This window comes from Thermobia domestica, chromosome 7, assembly GCF_964235325.1.
Source record: "Thermobia domestica chromosome 7, izTheDome1.hap1.1, whole genome shotgun sequence".
Lineage (NCBI taxonomy): Eukaryota > Metazoa > Arthropoda > Insecta > Zygentoma > Lepismatidae > Thermobia > Thermobia domestica.
In genome coordinates this window covers 159,639,080-159,656,036 of record NC_137460.1, presented here as the reverse complement: position 1 = coordinate 159,656,036, position 16,957 = coordinate 159,639,080, and the positions used below count along the sequence as shown (strand labels likewise).

The window sequence follows — 16,957 nt, the reverse complement described above, 5'->3', positions numbered from 1 at the left end:
AAATAATAAAAATAAATAAATAAATAAATAAATAATAAAAATAAATAAATAATAATTCCGTAATTTGTATAATGTTTATTGTTATGTTTGCCTAAAGGTTATCAAGTCTGTGTACTTTTTTTCTGGAGGATTCATTATTAATTCAGTAATTTCATGTGCTGCCTTCTAATGTGAAGATTCTACATTATTCAGGGTGTCTACTGGAATACCAGAAAGTAAACTCATGACTTTTTCAGGACTTTTCATGACCTTTTTGTTCAAATTTTCATGACCATGGCGATAAAAATTTACCATTAGTAATAATAAACCCCTACCATCAGTGGTGCATCGGAACTATGCGGGTTGCTAGTCTTAAATATCACTTATTGTGAATCTTAAAGAAAGAATCTAAAATTCTGCCGCCTTGTGCTCGAGTACAGAATAGCACTTACCTAAATACGGGCCTGCTCTTACCAGTTAATCACTCTATACTGTATTTGAAGTTTTAATTCTGACAAGGAAGGGTCACGCAGTGGCTCCGCTGAGATCGGAATGAGACCATTGTGTTTGCATTTTATATGTTATAACTAGATGGATCCCAAAGTTATACGTGCCACCGGGCGGAATATCGTGAGTTACAACATATTTTGTAATGTAAGAACTACAAAAAATTACCATGCAGAATAGTTTGAACCGTCATTTGTTCGGAAATGGTTGAGTAAGTGAAAAACTCTGCCAACACTTATCCCACCATTTTCAACGAGAAACTTTTTGTGGTAAGAAAAAAATGCCCCAAGGTCCCCCGCGGGGTCCCAGATGGGGTCCAACTCAAAATTTTCAAATGGCAAGGGGGGTTAAGTGGCATATCATTTGAAATCTGTTGTAAAATGAAAGAAAATGCAGCAAGTCTCGACTCTCTACAACAACCGTGTGCAAAAGGGCGACGGGTCAAAGTGTAAACAAAATCTTAATTGGAAAGTCCATGACTACCCCTATAAATCGGAAACGGTAAAACAAATGTGGAAACAGGAAAGAAAGCGTGGCATTATTTTCAAAGCACAACGTGAAAATGTCTTGTTCCAGGGTTCCCACATGGTCCCAGGTGGAGTCCAACTAAAAAGTTTCAAATGGCAAGAGAGGTAGAACATCGTTTGAAAGCTCTTGTTAAGTGAAAGAAGATGGAGCACGTCTCGACTTTCTCCGACAATCCTGTCCAAAATTGCGGCGGGTAAAAATATAAGCAAAAGCTTAATTGAAAATCTATGGCCACCTTGAATCCAAGAGACAGCTTAAAACCTATATCGAAAGGATAGGCATACCAAACTGCTGAAGCTAGGAAAACCAAATTTGGCATGAATGTTGATCAGTGGATGACGAAAAGATGCGAAATGTTCAAAAAACGAAACGTCTTGAGTTCAAAATGCCATAGTATGTATCGAACGCATGTCCAGCTCAAACCACTGGTGTTGGAGGTAATCCAATATGGCTGCCAGCGTGAAAAATGAGTTTGTATATAAATATGTTATTTCTTGGAATACCGTAATTAAACCAACAAAGTTTGGCGCAACTCGAAATACTGAAATGACTTACACATGGTTTGGTACTACTCGCCAATCTTGCAAATGATTTTTTTTTCTTTTTTTTTTTTTTTTTTTTTTTTTTTGTATATTTGGTATTGCTTGGAGTATTGTGATCAAACCAACGAATGACATACAAATGTAACCGCCACGAATGCGCAGTTACGAATTACAATAGAGCCACCCACCTACTGGTGCAGCAAGTCCTTTATGCATGAACTACGTATGACAAAATTAGAGGAAGTCAGAGTTGTGTGTTCATCGCATATTCGTTATATTAAAGTAAATGATGGCGAGGGAACCAAACAAAACATATATGTGTTGTTACCGAATGGAATTATAGTTGAGGTGAATCGAAATTCAATTGTTCTTTAATCTTCCTATTGTTTCTAAATATATAATAGAGAAAAATAGAGATTTAAATATGTACTGTTATGAACGACATAAGTTTTAACCGGCCATCTTGGATTCGAGGTGGCCATAGTTTATCAAATAAGCTTTTGATTACTTTTTGACCCGCCGCAATTTTGGACAGAGTTGTCGTAGAGAGTAGAGACTTGCTCCATCTACTTTCATTTAAGAAGATCTTGCAAACGATGAGCTACTTAACCCCTCTTGCCATTTGAAACTTTTTAGTTGGACCCCACCTGGGACCATGTGGGACCCTGGGACAAGACGTTTTACCTTAAATTGTTGTACTTTGAAAATAATGCCACACTTCCTTTCCTATTTTCACATTTTTCACCGTTTCCGATTTATAGGGGTGACCATTGACTTTTCAATTAAGTTTCTGTTTACATTTTGACCCTCCGCCATTTTGCACAGGGTTGTCGTAGAGAGTCGAGACTTGCTGCATCTTCTTTCATTTTGCAACAGCTTTCAAACGATGTGCTACTTAATCCCTCTTGTCATTTGAAAATTTTGAGTTGGACCCCATGTGGGACCCTGCGAGGATCCTGGGCAAACTTTTTTATCCGAAAAAGTGTGTTCTTGAAAATGACGGGATACATATTATCCGAGTTTTCCATTTACCCAACCGTTTCCGAACAAATGATTCGGTCAAAATATTCTGCCAGCTTTGTAGTTCTTACATTACAAAATATATTGTAACTCACGATATTCCGCTCGGTGGCACGTATAACTTTGGGATCTATCTAGTTATAATATATCAAATGAAAACACATTTGTCTCGTTCGGATCTCAGCGGAGCCACTGCGTGACCCTTCCTTGTGAGTATAATTATCCATCTAGCAGAAATTTGTTTAAAATTTAGCACTCAGAGAACTGCCCAAAGACAAAACAAATTATAAAAGAAATTCGTTTTAAAAAAATAGATCATCAAATTTAAAATCTGCAAACTCAAACGAATAATATTATTTGCATAAGTCTAAAGGCCCAAAAATACACAATTTACATTTCTTAGAAGTAAAGAAATAGCAGATCACAAAGTTGGACAGTAAAAAGTTGTTACCATATTACAGAGACTAGAAGATGAAATTGGGAGCAGCTAGGAAGACAGTAAAGTACCAGTTAGCCAGCACTAACTGGTAGGGGAAATTCTCACAATTACTGACCTGATACAACTGTTTCAGTACATGCAGTATGAGGTATAAAAGTATGAAGTATAAAAATATACTCTGAGATTTCAGATTTTCATGACCAGTTGGGTAAATAAAGGACTTTTTCATGGCTTTCATGACCACTAAGCAAAATATATGACTTTTTCATGACTTTCATGACCAGTAGACACCCTGTTATTCTTTAACCCTTAAAAAAAATCTCATTTTGGAACACCTTCCACTTATCTCGAAATAATGGCTACAGAAGAGAATGTTTCATGTACATACGATAAAGTGATTTCAAAACATGCTTGATCAATACTAGTTTTCAAAAGACATGTTCTATGGCCTTGAGAAAACCATCTCACTCCATGCAAGAAAACAGACTGTTTCAATTTTCATTTGTTTCAAGAACTTTTGTTCTTTTCGATTCTCGTGCTTCAGTTTGATGTGGTATGAACCTGGATGTTTTTTAAGTTTGATGTCTCATGATTATTCACAGAGGTTAAAGAAAACAGTGATAAGATGGGTGATAATAGTGGAATAAAGAGAGTGGGAGGAAACGGATGAGCCCCGAGACAACCCACGACCACGGTATTTGTCTACCACAAAGCTCACTTGGCAGGAGCTGGGATCGAACCAGGGATCCCACGCGTCGAAGATATTTTGAAATGTCTCAATGACTTCTCCAAACAGACTCTCAGCTAAACTCACTAACGTTTATGAAGCGACCTAATAAACTCTTGACAAGGGTTGTTACTGAAGTACATAAATTAGTGGCTTCTTTTTCTGAAATTGCTTTAAGATCTTCTGAAATGTACTTGAAAATGCAACTAGCTCAAAGTTCTTAAAGGATGGTCATTTACACACTGCAGCATAGATTTACATCAATCGTTCTGTGGCGGTTTTTTTTCGGGGGGGGGGGGGGAGGAAAAAAGTGCTGAAGCAGACGAGGAAAGTGTAATAAAGGGGACAATTGCCCCTTAATTGTATACGACGTAATATAAAATAATACCTCGCTTCTTCCGTCTCTCTACATGTAAAAATCTATAAAAATTAAACGTAAGCATGTTTTTATTTGGACATAGAACGTCTTTCTAGACGCTAAAGCTTCTTTCCATATTCACAGAGACTAATGAACAAGTTTCGTGCTCATCCTTAATGGTAATTCAGTAGATGATTGAAATTCAACAACACTCGGATTTTTCTTAAGATTAATCTTAAGCATTTCTTCGGTAAAACCCTTTCTTTAACTGTTCCCTCACTGAAGTTGATGGCACATCGTTTTCTTTCTTTCCAAACATTGTTGTTCCAAATTTTTAACGGCAGCCGCGTCACATATTTGTAATCACAGATATAAAATTGATCTGTTAGAAATTAGGAATATTTTCTGGCAAAAGATGTTGGTGCGCTTTGGAAATGTCACTTGTGTAGTCTGGATCCAGAGAAAGCATACAATGCTTTTTTTTTTTTCCGATTCGAAAAATTTTATACCTTTATTTTTTTTTACAACATATTGATTTATTGAATCGTAGATTTTTTTCAATTTCAAGATTATTTTTCTGATTCAGAATTTTGTATTAACAATTAGTTATAAACAATACCAACAACTTACAGACTTTAAATTTTGAATTAAATATTTCCAGTTAACAATGACTGGGAGTTTTAAAATGATGCCTTGCTTTGCCCCAATTGTCACATACTCAAATCCACGATGACCAGGATATTTGGAATAAAATTTCAAAAAGTATCAATAAAAAGAAGAAAATTGGGGATAGACTAAAGGGAATAGAAAGAAAAGCACTGGAAAATTATATTTATTTCCAACTAGAAGCAACATTTGACCCCCCTGGTACTTTCATAGAGATAGCTTTCATAGAGGTGAAACAAGCACGCACTTAGAAAACCTAACCCTACTTAAAACCATTTCGGCAGCTGGAATTATGGTGAACAATAGTATTTCAACAAAAATGCAGTGTCAAGTCCATTACAATATTACTTGCATATATTCATTTCTGGCTGAACAGTAGAAAATGTTTTTTGAAGTATGACCCTTCCTATTAAGAAGTAGGAAAAGTATGACCACGTCCAGCTTTGTTTTAAGGGTAGTATAAATGACTTCATTATATTGAAATATAAAAGACACGTCCGAATCCTTTACTAATACACAAATAGTTTCTTTTTCTTAAAAAACAGGCGGAATGATAGTGAACTTTTGTCACAAGCACTTAGTCCATAAAACGCATTAAGTCAAGATCTGGTGTATATGATTTCCTTTCATAATTAGTTAGCATGTCAATTGCAGTTCAAATGCTATACTGCAATTTATAAGTTACTTTCATTGATCTATATTTACTGTTTAGAAACTGAAAAAACAGTGAACGCACAATTTTTGTCATGCCTATAATGAAAAGCCGTATTAAGTTGACGGAAATATAATTTTGAACAAAACCTAGTTTATACTTTTATCCTTAAATAAATGAAATCAAAGGAACATATGGTGCCTTCCATTTCAACTCAGGCAAAAAAATACAAAATTGTACCATCACCATCTCAGATATTGTTGAAACTTTTTTTGTATCAACTAGACATGTTTTTAAGAGACCCATATTTTTTTGTTTTGTCGAAAAAAATTTTCCCGCCAAGTAATGGGCCATCAAAGACGGGGAGTACAATTTATGAATTGTAGAAGACATGGAAAATGGTCAACTTCGGAGCCTCACCATTCGGCTATGGAGACAGGTAGAGCTATAATTCTTGTTGTGGTATGTACATAGGGATATAAATAAACTATATTTTATTATAGTTTGGTTTGCGCATGCGTATCTTTTTGTACATAAATTAACAAATGAACGTAAATTTATCTGAAAAGTCGAAGTTTGCGAATTTTTTTCGAGCACTTCCGGTTCGAATTTTAAAATTCTGTTTTCACGGTTGGTAAGACCTGGTTACCCGCTTTCCGAAAAAATTTTTGTATCTCTTCTGTGTGCAACCGTTTTGTCGCAAAAAATTCGAGAAATTGTAAAATTTTCAAAAATCGCCATTTTTGGGCGCCATTTTCTCGAAAACACCATCTTTTAAAATTCTGAAATTTTGTCAGATGGTTCAACTTTACATGAATAATAAACACACCAAATACCATTCTCGACCAATGCTTCATGAATTAACTGCAGCCTTTTAAAGTTAGCGAAGTTTCGTTAACTTTGATGTCACAGTTAGCAACACTGGGAACAATAAAAGTGCAATGATTTGATGATGTTTGTGGTTCACATTCATTAAATGAAGAAAAGGTTTTCTTGACTGTTTTTTTTTTTATTAATTTGATCAAGAAGACTCTCAAATAGTAAAATGGGCCTCCCCCTACTCCTCCGTTTTCTTAAACCGAAATAATCTGAGGTGGAAATTACGATTGCGAAACGCACAAATTTCAAGTTCACCTACCTAAAATGGTCTTCGGAAACAAAATTTCACTGACTTTTTTTATTTTTTTATTTTTTACATGGACCAATCATTTGCTTGGTTGGTGTCTAATAGCATGTAACCGTGCAGGTGCTCCATAGGTGTTGGCTCACTCTCAACTTGTCCAGGAGTGGATCTAGGGGGAAGAAACTTTTTTTTATTTTAAATATAAATGAAACCGATCTTAGAGTTTGGAGCTCGTAGCTCTAAGTAGCAGTATACCCCCCCTCCTTCCAGAAGTCCGTCCTGGATCCGCCTCTGCGTAGCACATTGTCTATAGTCACAAATGCTGAACGTCCATGTGGAAGCATAAACAGCACTTCAACTTCACGTAATTCATGATTTATTCATAATATTTCTGCTACGCACTACTGGTTATCATACATATATGTATGTAACAAAAGTTCCTTTTTGCAGATTTCTTAAATCTATACTTTGAATTGCAGAAGTTCGATTTTGGGGAAAGCATGAAGTTAGTTCATGGTGACCCATTACTGCCATAAAAACTTCGCCATTTCTGAAAGCCAAAGATGACTTCGTTGAATACCAGTTACCGGTCACATACTTTCCCTTTTTTTCTTCCGGAAGCCGTCGAATTCAGTTCCAGGCAACAAAACGAGAGTAATACCCGGAGTTTGTACTTGCACTATACTCACGAATTCTTCTGCGGTTTTAGTGGGGGCGCGGTGGCTCAGTGGTAGAGCGTTCATCTCCGGTGCTTGGGGTCCCTGGTTCGATCCCAGATCGTGCCGTGTGGGCTTTGTGGTGGACAAACATCGTGCTCGTGGGTTTTCTTGGGGTTATCCCGTTTCCTCCCACTTACTGCATTTCATTCATTTCTCATAATCACAGTCTCCTTTAGCCTAACCGGCAAAAAAAACGTGAGACGTAAAACTTAAAAGATTTCATTTCATTTTTTTCTTCTGCGGTTTTAATACTGTGTATCTGTATTTGCCTAGGGTTATGCCACGTTGCCACATTCTTTACACCTCCCCCCCCCCTCAATACCGTCGCAGAGACCATGCATGGCCGGTTTCACTGCTTTATTGGACCTGTCTGCATCTCGAACATCTTAAATCGATTTTTAAAGTGGGATGCAGTGCCATCAGAAATCACTGACACAGTTTGGGAAATTGTAGACACTTATTTTCTCGTATTCAAACCTTTTTCTATAAAGTATATTTTCGCTTTTCTTCGAGTATTTTTAGAACCTTGTCTATGGTTATGAGTATATGAGCCGAATCGTGTGTTTTATCGCCGTTTATTACAACAAAACTGTCAGGTGTTTCATATTCCGGTGATAACTCTGAATTTCACTTTGCAGAATAACAGTCCAGTTTTCAGTGAAGTCCACATGAAGTAAAATAGAATTTGTATCTTGAAATTTTATACGGTGCTTTTCGGTAGCAATTAATTCTTGATGTAGTCATGAATTACAATTCTTACTGTTAAACAAGCAATGTACGATACGAAAACAGAAAGTGTCAGTTTTTTTAACGAGATTATTGTTTTCCCATATGGCATACGTAACACTTTCATTTTCATCAGGATCAATAAATAAAGATTCCACACTTACTCCTTCCACTCCAGGACATTCACCACATTCTTGAAGACAGTAGTCATTTTCTACGGATCATACTACTAAAGGGAATAGGTCACTCATGACAGCTTCAATACAGGCAGCACCTTTGATTTGTAGCAACGCAGTAGCAGCTAACTTAAAATTTGCACAATACACACACACACATATACACACTTCCCTCGCAGGTTGCGGATTGACCCACTTTAGTCGAATACTGTAAAATTCCGAGTGACCCATTCTTATGTTGGGATTGTTCTGTTTTAAAAGTCAGTAAATTTCTTTGGAACGCGTAAGAAAACGTTTCGATTTTTTTTTTTTTTAACTTTTTGCCCTTTTTCGATCACAGTAATGACATCGCACTTAATTGAGACTTTATCTGGAGCATTCCAAATCATCATTGAGGTAATAGTTCAGGCTTTTTGTAGATCATCAGAATTTATTGGATGGCCATTTCAAGTAAACTTAAAATTTGTGTGTTTCGTAATCGTAATTTCCACCTCAGATTATTTCGGTTTAAGAAAACGGAGGAGTAGGGGGAGGCCCATTTTACTATTTGAGAGTCTTCTTGATCAAATTAATGAAAAAAAAACAGTCAAGAAAACCTTTTCTTCATTTAATGAATGTGAACCACAAACATCATCAAATCATTGCACTTTTATTGTTCCCAGTGTTGCTAACTGTGACATCAAAGTTAACGAAACTTCGCTAACTTTAAAAGGCTGCAGTTAATTCATGAAGCATTGGTCGAGAATGGTATTTGGTGTGTTTATTATTCATGTAAAGTTGAACCATCTGACAAAATTTCAGAATTTTAAAAGATGGTGTTTTCGAGAAAATGGCGCCCAAAAATGGCGATTTTTGAAAATTTTACAATTTCTCGAATTTTTTGCGACAAAACGGTTGCACACAGAAGAGATACAAAAATTTTTTCGGAAAGCGGGTAACCAGGTCTTACCAACCGTGAAAACAGAATTTTAAAATTCGAACCGGAAGTGCTCGAAAAAAATTCGCAAACTTCGACTTTTCAGATAAATTTACGTTCATTTGTTAATTTATGTACAAAAAGATACGCATGCGCAAACCAATCTATAATAAAATATAGTTTATTTATATCCCTATGTACATACCACAACAAGAATTATAGCTCTACCTGTCTCCATAGCCGAATGGTGAGGCTCCGAAGTTGACCATTTTCCATGTCTTCTACAATTCATAAATTGTACTCCCCGTCTTTGATGGCCCATTACTTGGCGGGAAAATTTTTTTCGACAAAACAAAAAAATATGTGTCTCTTAAAAACATGTCTAGTTGCTATAAAAAAAGTTTCAACAATATCTGAGATGGTGATGGTACATGCTCTGCCTGAATTGAAATGGAAGGCACCATATTAATTACATTTTTTAATGTATACAAGAGATTTTTAAGAGAGAATTATTCTGTCAAATTCGAGCATAAATTTTACTGTTATTCAATATGAATCAGATCATATACAAAATGTACAACGGGTGCATACTTACCTAGTAACTTGCTTATTTGTCCACTGCATACCATAGGCATGAGGATCTTGCAATGCTTTCAATACGCGAAGGAGAACATCTCGAAATCTGATCATCAAATCAGGATCATTTGGCATTTGTGTTAATCCATCCAACAAACCTTCAACAGCCTGTGAAAAGAGAGGGAAAATTATTAATGAAAACTGAAATGAAATTTTTCCTTTAAAGAGTTCCTTTTGCGGTAAGAGAGGCAGATGATCCCTCAAACTAAATGATCATTAAAGAGCTGGTGGAATGAGAATGAGGAAGTTGAAAAAGCCCATGGCATAATGCTGTGCACCACAAACTCTCAAGGTCTAGATGAACCACGGACTTCCAACATCAGCAGAAAAATTACATTTGTCTTCCTGCGTGTTAAAATTATACGTTGAATTTCAGCTTTCAAGCTAATGAACAGGCTATTGCACAATACCCATTGCGATTGTAAACGATCCTTTACTGTTGGGGGATAATCATTGGAATCATATGAACGAATTTTAGTTAAGGGGTAAAAAAGAAAATTACAGCAATGATTTTAAACTTTTCTGTCAATGAAGTATACTTGATGATTTGATTTAAGAGTAATCTCGACGCAAAGACAATAATTTAGTGACAGACTGCCTATCTGGTGTAAAAGGTCTCTGATTTGATTCCAACACAAGAGTTTGTAGTAGATAACGTTTCGTGAATTTTCTTGGGATTCTCCCGTTTGTTTCACCAGGAATTCTCAATCATTCACATGCGTGTATTACCCATTTCCTTAATTCCGTACGACAGCAACTTTGCATTAAGTTAGAAATAGTCCCAGCTCAACATTTCATCTTTCTGATATAGATGATTTACACAGTACAAGCTTATCTATAATTAAAGAGCATAATTTAAATAAAAACTAAAATAAAGAAATACAACACAAGCGCGGCGCGGCGAAATGGTCGACACTTTGCAGTACTACAATTGCAGGGTTGGCAAAAACCATGGTTTTTATTGAAAAATAAAAAAAAAAAAGTTTTTGTTTTTGGTTTAAACTTTTTTTTGTTTGTTGTTGTTGTTTAAATAATTTTCCCTATGTATTTACTAGTGCTGTCGAAACCGGTTTTTGAAAAAACCGAAAACCGGTTTTTGAAAAAAGTGAAATTTCATAAAACCGAAATGTCGGTTTTGAAAACCGCATTTGCGGTTTCGGTTTTGAAAACCGCTTTTGCGGTTTCGGTTTTAAAAACCGCTCTTGCGGTTTCGGTTTTGAAAACCGCATTTGCGGTTTCGGTTTTAAAAACCGCTTTTACGGTTTCGGTTTTGAAAACCGCTTTTCTCAAAAACCGAAAACTGCAGAAGTCACAAAAATTCGACAGCACTAATATCAAGTAACGACGAGGAAACAGCAAAGAATCTTTCCCATCTTCGGCTCACAGTTGCCAGATGGAGGGAAATTTCTCCCGGCGTAGGGAAAAAATGCTCAAAATTTGTAGAGGTGAAAGAAGATATTTTTTCTTAAAATGTCTTAACGTGTAGGGAAATTCTTGTTTAGTATTCTTTTACAATTGGCAGAATAAAAAAAGAACATAAGTTGCAGTTTCTCACAAAGAGGCACGGCTATCGTTATTGGGAAGTAAAAAGATACAGAATAAAATATGATCGGTGTTCCCTTCACGTATGAACTTTTGCAGGTGTCTGGGACGTGCGATAAGAAACCAGTCAACACATGCAAAACCACAACATTCACATTTATCGGAGTCGCAACAAATCAACAATAAAATTGTGTATTACGATCTAATTTTTTTTTCTTTCTTTTTTTTTTAAGAAAGGGAGGTGGTGTTTTTTTGTTAACAAAAGAAAGAGTGGCAGTACTATTTAGAAACAAGGTGAAAGAGTAATGATAATATAAAAGATCTCAGTCTAAGTGGATGAGATTTCAAATTGGATTTCATGAGTTGCAGATGTAGTGATCTTAAATAGGGATATAGGCCTACCTTATTTTCTATTTAGCTTAGTGTTGTCATATTACCCGATTTTTGCGGGTACCACCCGATTGTCAGGTTCTATATTCGTCCCTCGCTATCTTAATCACGAAAATTCACCCGCTTTTTGGGATTGGAGAAAAATCTAAGACGACTTAGTGAATAAAGTGTTGGTATATTCAACGTAAACCGCTACACCTTTGACAATCTTAATCGCGATTGAGTTAAATTTGGACTCGCGCTCAGGCTCAGGCTGTGAGCTATCTGAGCAGTGCGCGGGTGTAGGGCCATTCGCTAATAAGAGATCTGCTCTAATGCACAATAGTTTTCTTTGTGTAGTTCATGTGTTTTTAATGTAATGTATTGGAGGTTCTATACGAATGAATATTCTTTTGTAGATGTTGTGACAAACATACTTGAATTATTCATGCCTTCATAACCTACAAGAATGCCGAACGACAATTTCAAGTGTAACTTTAACGACACTTATAGAAGCGAATTTATGTATGTTAGCCAGGGCAGAACTCAGTTTGAAAAAAAATGTACACTCTGGAAAACTGAATTTCGTTTGAAAAGTAGGCTGCAGGGAAGCAAAGTGGACCCCACCTGATTTTTATATATTTTGTAAACTAGATCACGAGGAACACGAATCTGGAGTTTTGACATTCCGACTTCCGGAGCTCGAGATATTAAAACTAAGTTTAATAATTCTCTATACGAAACATATTATGTCCTGTGAGATATATAAAGGTAACCAAGAAAGTCCTGTCGCTTTTTGTGGAGGTCTGTGTTCAATTGATCCTCACACCGTGAGTTGAATGCGAATGGAGAAAAGGCGAAGGTCAAATGTTGGTGTGGGTATATCCAACATTCTACCTGCTTGTGGCAGTTCAGTTACAACATGAACTTGTGTAAGGACATAGTGAATATGGAACCTCTACAGAGCGTCATAAGGGCGTGTATGCTGTACGAATTCAAACTTGGATCAAACGCCACTGCAGCGGGGCGGAAGATATCTCAGGCCTTTCGTGAGGGTGTCGTGATTACGCAGACAGTGCAAGGGTGGTTTAGAAAGTTTAAGGACGGTGACAAAACACTCACGAAAGACGCACCACGTGCCGGAAGACCAATACATGTGCAAAATGAAGATCTTTAGGTAGCAATTGAGGCGAACAGTGGAGAGACCTGTGAGGAACTGAGGCTAACATTCAATGTGAGTGGAGAAACCATCCGGCAGCACCTCCATCAACTTGGAAAACACTACAATTTGAGTCTATTGGTCCCACATGAATTAACTCCGGGTCAGAAGACTACGCGTGCAGACACCTGTGTTTCTTTGCTGTCTCGTCTGAGGAAGGAGCCATTTCTGGACAGGATGTTGACATGTGATGAGAAGCTCCATGGCGTCGTCATCATTCGTTAAAATCCCATGAACTGGTTCCAAAACAGCTGAAACCAGTAATGCAGCAGAAAGCCCTGCTGGGTGTTTGGTGGACTGCTCGCGACATCGTGCATCGTTAACTGCTACCGGCTGGTCAGAGCAGAACATTAATGCAACTGTCTACTGTCAGCAGTTGAGCCGTGTTCAAGAAAAACTCAAAACCCTGGAGCCAGCACTTCTCAATCGCTAAGGGGTTCTCCCGTTACGAGACAACGCTAAGCCCCACATGATTAGAGTGACCCGGGACACCATCCATACTCCCTGGACAATGCACCGTCCGATTATCCCTGAACCATTTCTTGGACACTCACATTAGAGAACTAAAGTTCAACTCCGTAGTAAAGGTGCAAAATGCACTTGATACCTTCTTTGCTTCACGGCAAACCAAGTTCTACCGCGAAGGAATCCATGCCCATCCCGAACGTTTTCAGAAGGTCGTTGATACTGATGGGTACTATTTTTGATCTTCCAGGTACGTCTTAGGCAGGGGTGTAGCCACGGGGGGGCCATCGGGGCAAGGCTCCCCAAATGATTTCCTGGCCCCCCTAATGACCAGATGTTAAAACATCATCGTGAGATTACTTCGCTTCAGTCATTTAAAAATAACAATGTTTACATATAATTAATAATTTACGGTAAAATAGTATGGAAAAATAGTATTTTACCATACCGATCACAAAATAGTATGGTATTTCTTCCTTATAGCGATCCGAAAATAATATGGTATACTTTTTGTGACAGTAGATTACATAATTTACGGCGATTTGTATTTGACAGTTTGAAGACAAACGTTTTGACAAGGTACTATAAATTCTATGAAATGAAATGAAATCTTTGAGTTTAACGTCCCACGCTTATGCCGGTTAGGCCAAAGGAGACGGTGATTGAGAAATGAATGAAATGGTGGAGTGAAGAAAGTGGGAGGAAACGGAACCCCGAGAAAACCCATGAGCACGGTGTTTGTCCACCACAAAGTCCACACGGCGCGAGCTTGGATCGAACCAGGGACCCCAAGCACCGAAGGTGAACGCTCTACCACTGAGCCACCGCGCCCCCCACTATAAATTCTATCATAAAACAATGGTACTATACTAAATCGTAAGTACATTATATTATTTATATGCTGTAATTAGTGTTTCAAGAAAACTTTTTATCAGATGGAAAATTTGGTGAAAAGCAACGTTTTTATTCAGTTTTTCAGTTTGGATTTCATTCGCTTTTTAAAATGCTATTTCGTGTAAAACAGGAAGTGAAATATAGTTGTTAATAAAATAATTATGTCTTTTTAGTCACGAATAATAAATAAACATTTTTTTTTCAGAAAATCTTAAAATAAATTAAGGGCAATTTCAAAGAAAATCAGTCTTATGTATAAAAGTAACCACAAAAGTTCTGTCGCTTTTTGTGGAGGTCTGCGATAATTGGCCCTCACTGGCGTCCGGGTTTCGTCGAGTCGAAACATATATCTCGCGTCGGGGTGTTGAAGTTACCACCGCATAGCAGTGACCAGCGAGAACTTCGTCTTGGTCCGCACTTCTTAGATTCTTCGCGGAGAATCGTGAAGGGACCAACACGAACTGTCGCCAGTCATGTGCATGCGGTTATTATTATATATTATTTTTTGCTGACGAATTGTTCCTAAAGTGAGCTCCGAGGGTCAAGAATAACCTCTGCTTCAACATCATGACGTGAAAAATCTTGAGATAAGTGCGATAATTGTATGAATTTAGATGACAACTGTCGTCGATCATTAGACAGTGAGTATGCGAGAACTATGAAATAAAGTAAATAGACACGCGTCATTTTGTTACAAAATTACATGGCGAACACATTTTATCTAATTCCAAACAGTTATCGTCGAATATACACGGTTAAAGGAGCACTGTGATTGACCAAATTAAAAAGATCTTAACGATTTATCCCTTTACAAGCGACGCTTCCTTCATCGCCATCGTAGCGAAGTAGGAAGAACACTTGCCTAGTAATCGTAAGGTTGGTGGTTTGAGTCCCCTTCGGGGTAATTTTTTGGTACTTTTTAAAAGTGTTTTTTAGACTCACCTTAATGTAACTAAATCACACATATAGCCGATTTAACATTTTGGGGGAGTAATTTTGTGGTTCATTGGCGTTTTGTCGCATCTCTGCCGCTGGTGGCATAATTTTCAAAACGGTAGAGGGGCCACCGGGGATCGTCGCTGCGGCGCCGCCAATGTTTGGCGTGATGTCGCTAATTGCCCATTTGTGGTCCACTGACGCTTACGGCATGGGGACAATTCAGTGTGAGTGGCGAAACCATTCAGCAGCACCTTCATCAACTGAGGAAACACAAGAAGTTGGGTCGATGGGTCCCACATAACTTGATTCCGGGTCAAAAGGCAACGCAAGCAGACACCTGTGTTTCTTTGCTGTCTCGTCTGAGGAAGAAGCCATTTCTGGACAAGGTGTTGCCATGTGATGAGAAATGGGTCCTGTACAAAGTTCCACGGCGCCGTCATAATTGGTTAGCATCCCATGAACGGTTCCAAGACAGCCGAAACCAGTACTACACCAGAAGAAAGTCCTCCTGTGTGTTGATGAACTGCTCGTGGCATCGTGCATCGGGAACTGCTACCAGCTGGTCATCGCATCAATCCAACTGTGTACTGTCAGCAGTTGAGCCGTGTTCAAGAGAAACTCAAAACTCTGGAGCCAGCACTTCTGAATCCCAAAGGGGTCCTTATGTTACAGGACAACGCTAAGCCCCTCGTGGCTAGGATGACCCGCGGGACACCATTTTACGCCTTGGATAGGAAACACTATTGCATCCGCCATACTCCCTGGACATTGCACCGTCCGATTATCATCTGTTCCCTTCCTTGGACAATCACTTTAAAGGATGCCAGCTCAAATCCCAAGTAGAGGTGCAAAATGCACTTGATAACTTCTTCACTTCACGGAACACCAACCTCTACCGCGATGGAATAAATGGCCTTCCAGAACGTTTGCAGAAGGTTGTCGATCTATTCTTGATCTTCCAGTTACGTGTTAGGTGACATATGAATGTCCGGAGGTGGTGGGTGAGAAAGCGATAGAACTTTCTTGTTTACCTATATAGATCGGTTCTGTGTATTGAAATAGTTATGCACAAAGGTATAATGTTTGGTCGGGGGCAGTAGTTCTTGGTTAAACATAATACAAACTATCTGTAATATAATTTATGAAATTATTATTATTATTACTATTAATAATAATAATAATAATAATAATAATAATAATAATAATAATAATAATAATAATAATAAGCTAAAACAGTGTTTTTAGTTTTCCGGAAGGAAACCAAAATTTTCCAGTTTTTTTCAGGCTTCAAAAACACTAGCTGTAACACATTTTTTTTAGATTGTAGCTGCCCCCTTTCAAAAACGACGGGCCCCTCCTACAGAAACCTGCTGGCTACACCCCTGATCTTAGATGACATATCGATGTTCTAAGGTGATAGGTCAAAAAGCGACAGAACTTTCTTCGTTAATTTTATACATACTATGTAAAACTACTGTATAAGTTCTAGTATCTCGAGTTCGGGAAGTCGGAATGTCAAAATTCCTTAAGATTGTGTTCCTCGTGCTCTACTTTACAAAATATATAAAAATCATGTGGGGTCCAGTTTACTTCCCTGCAACCGAAAAGTACCTTGGAAGTGTCATCAAAGAAGTAACTAAAAAAAAAAAAAAAAAAAAAAAAAGAGCAAATGATCCCAGGTCAGTATTTGTAACACACAAGTTCAGATCAGTACTTACGGAGTTCTAAACCGTAAGAAAGTGGGAGGAAACGGGAGCAAATACAAAAAGTTGAAACACAGACATAAATCAATACAATTGTCTCGATCGATAGATG

At 37.6% G+C, this 16,957-nt stretch overlaps 1 protein-coding gene across 6 annotated transcripts in view; it reads right to left on the bottom strand.

The window, feature by feature from the left end:
• Not1 (CCR4-NOT transcription complex subunit 1) overlaps window positions 1-16,957 on the bottom strand; it is a 225,256-nt gene that overhangs the window by 42,304 nt on the left and 165,995 nt on the right. For all 6 annotated transcript variants that reach the window (XM_081765495.1, XM_081765494.1, XM_081765493.1 and 3 more), the window contains exon 31: window positions 9,674-9,822. In XM_081765495.1, the coding sequence (XP_081621621.1) occupies window positions 9,674-9,822 (149 nt within the window). The remainder of the gene's footprint in view (window positions 1-9,673; window positions 9,823-16,957) is intronic.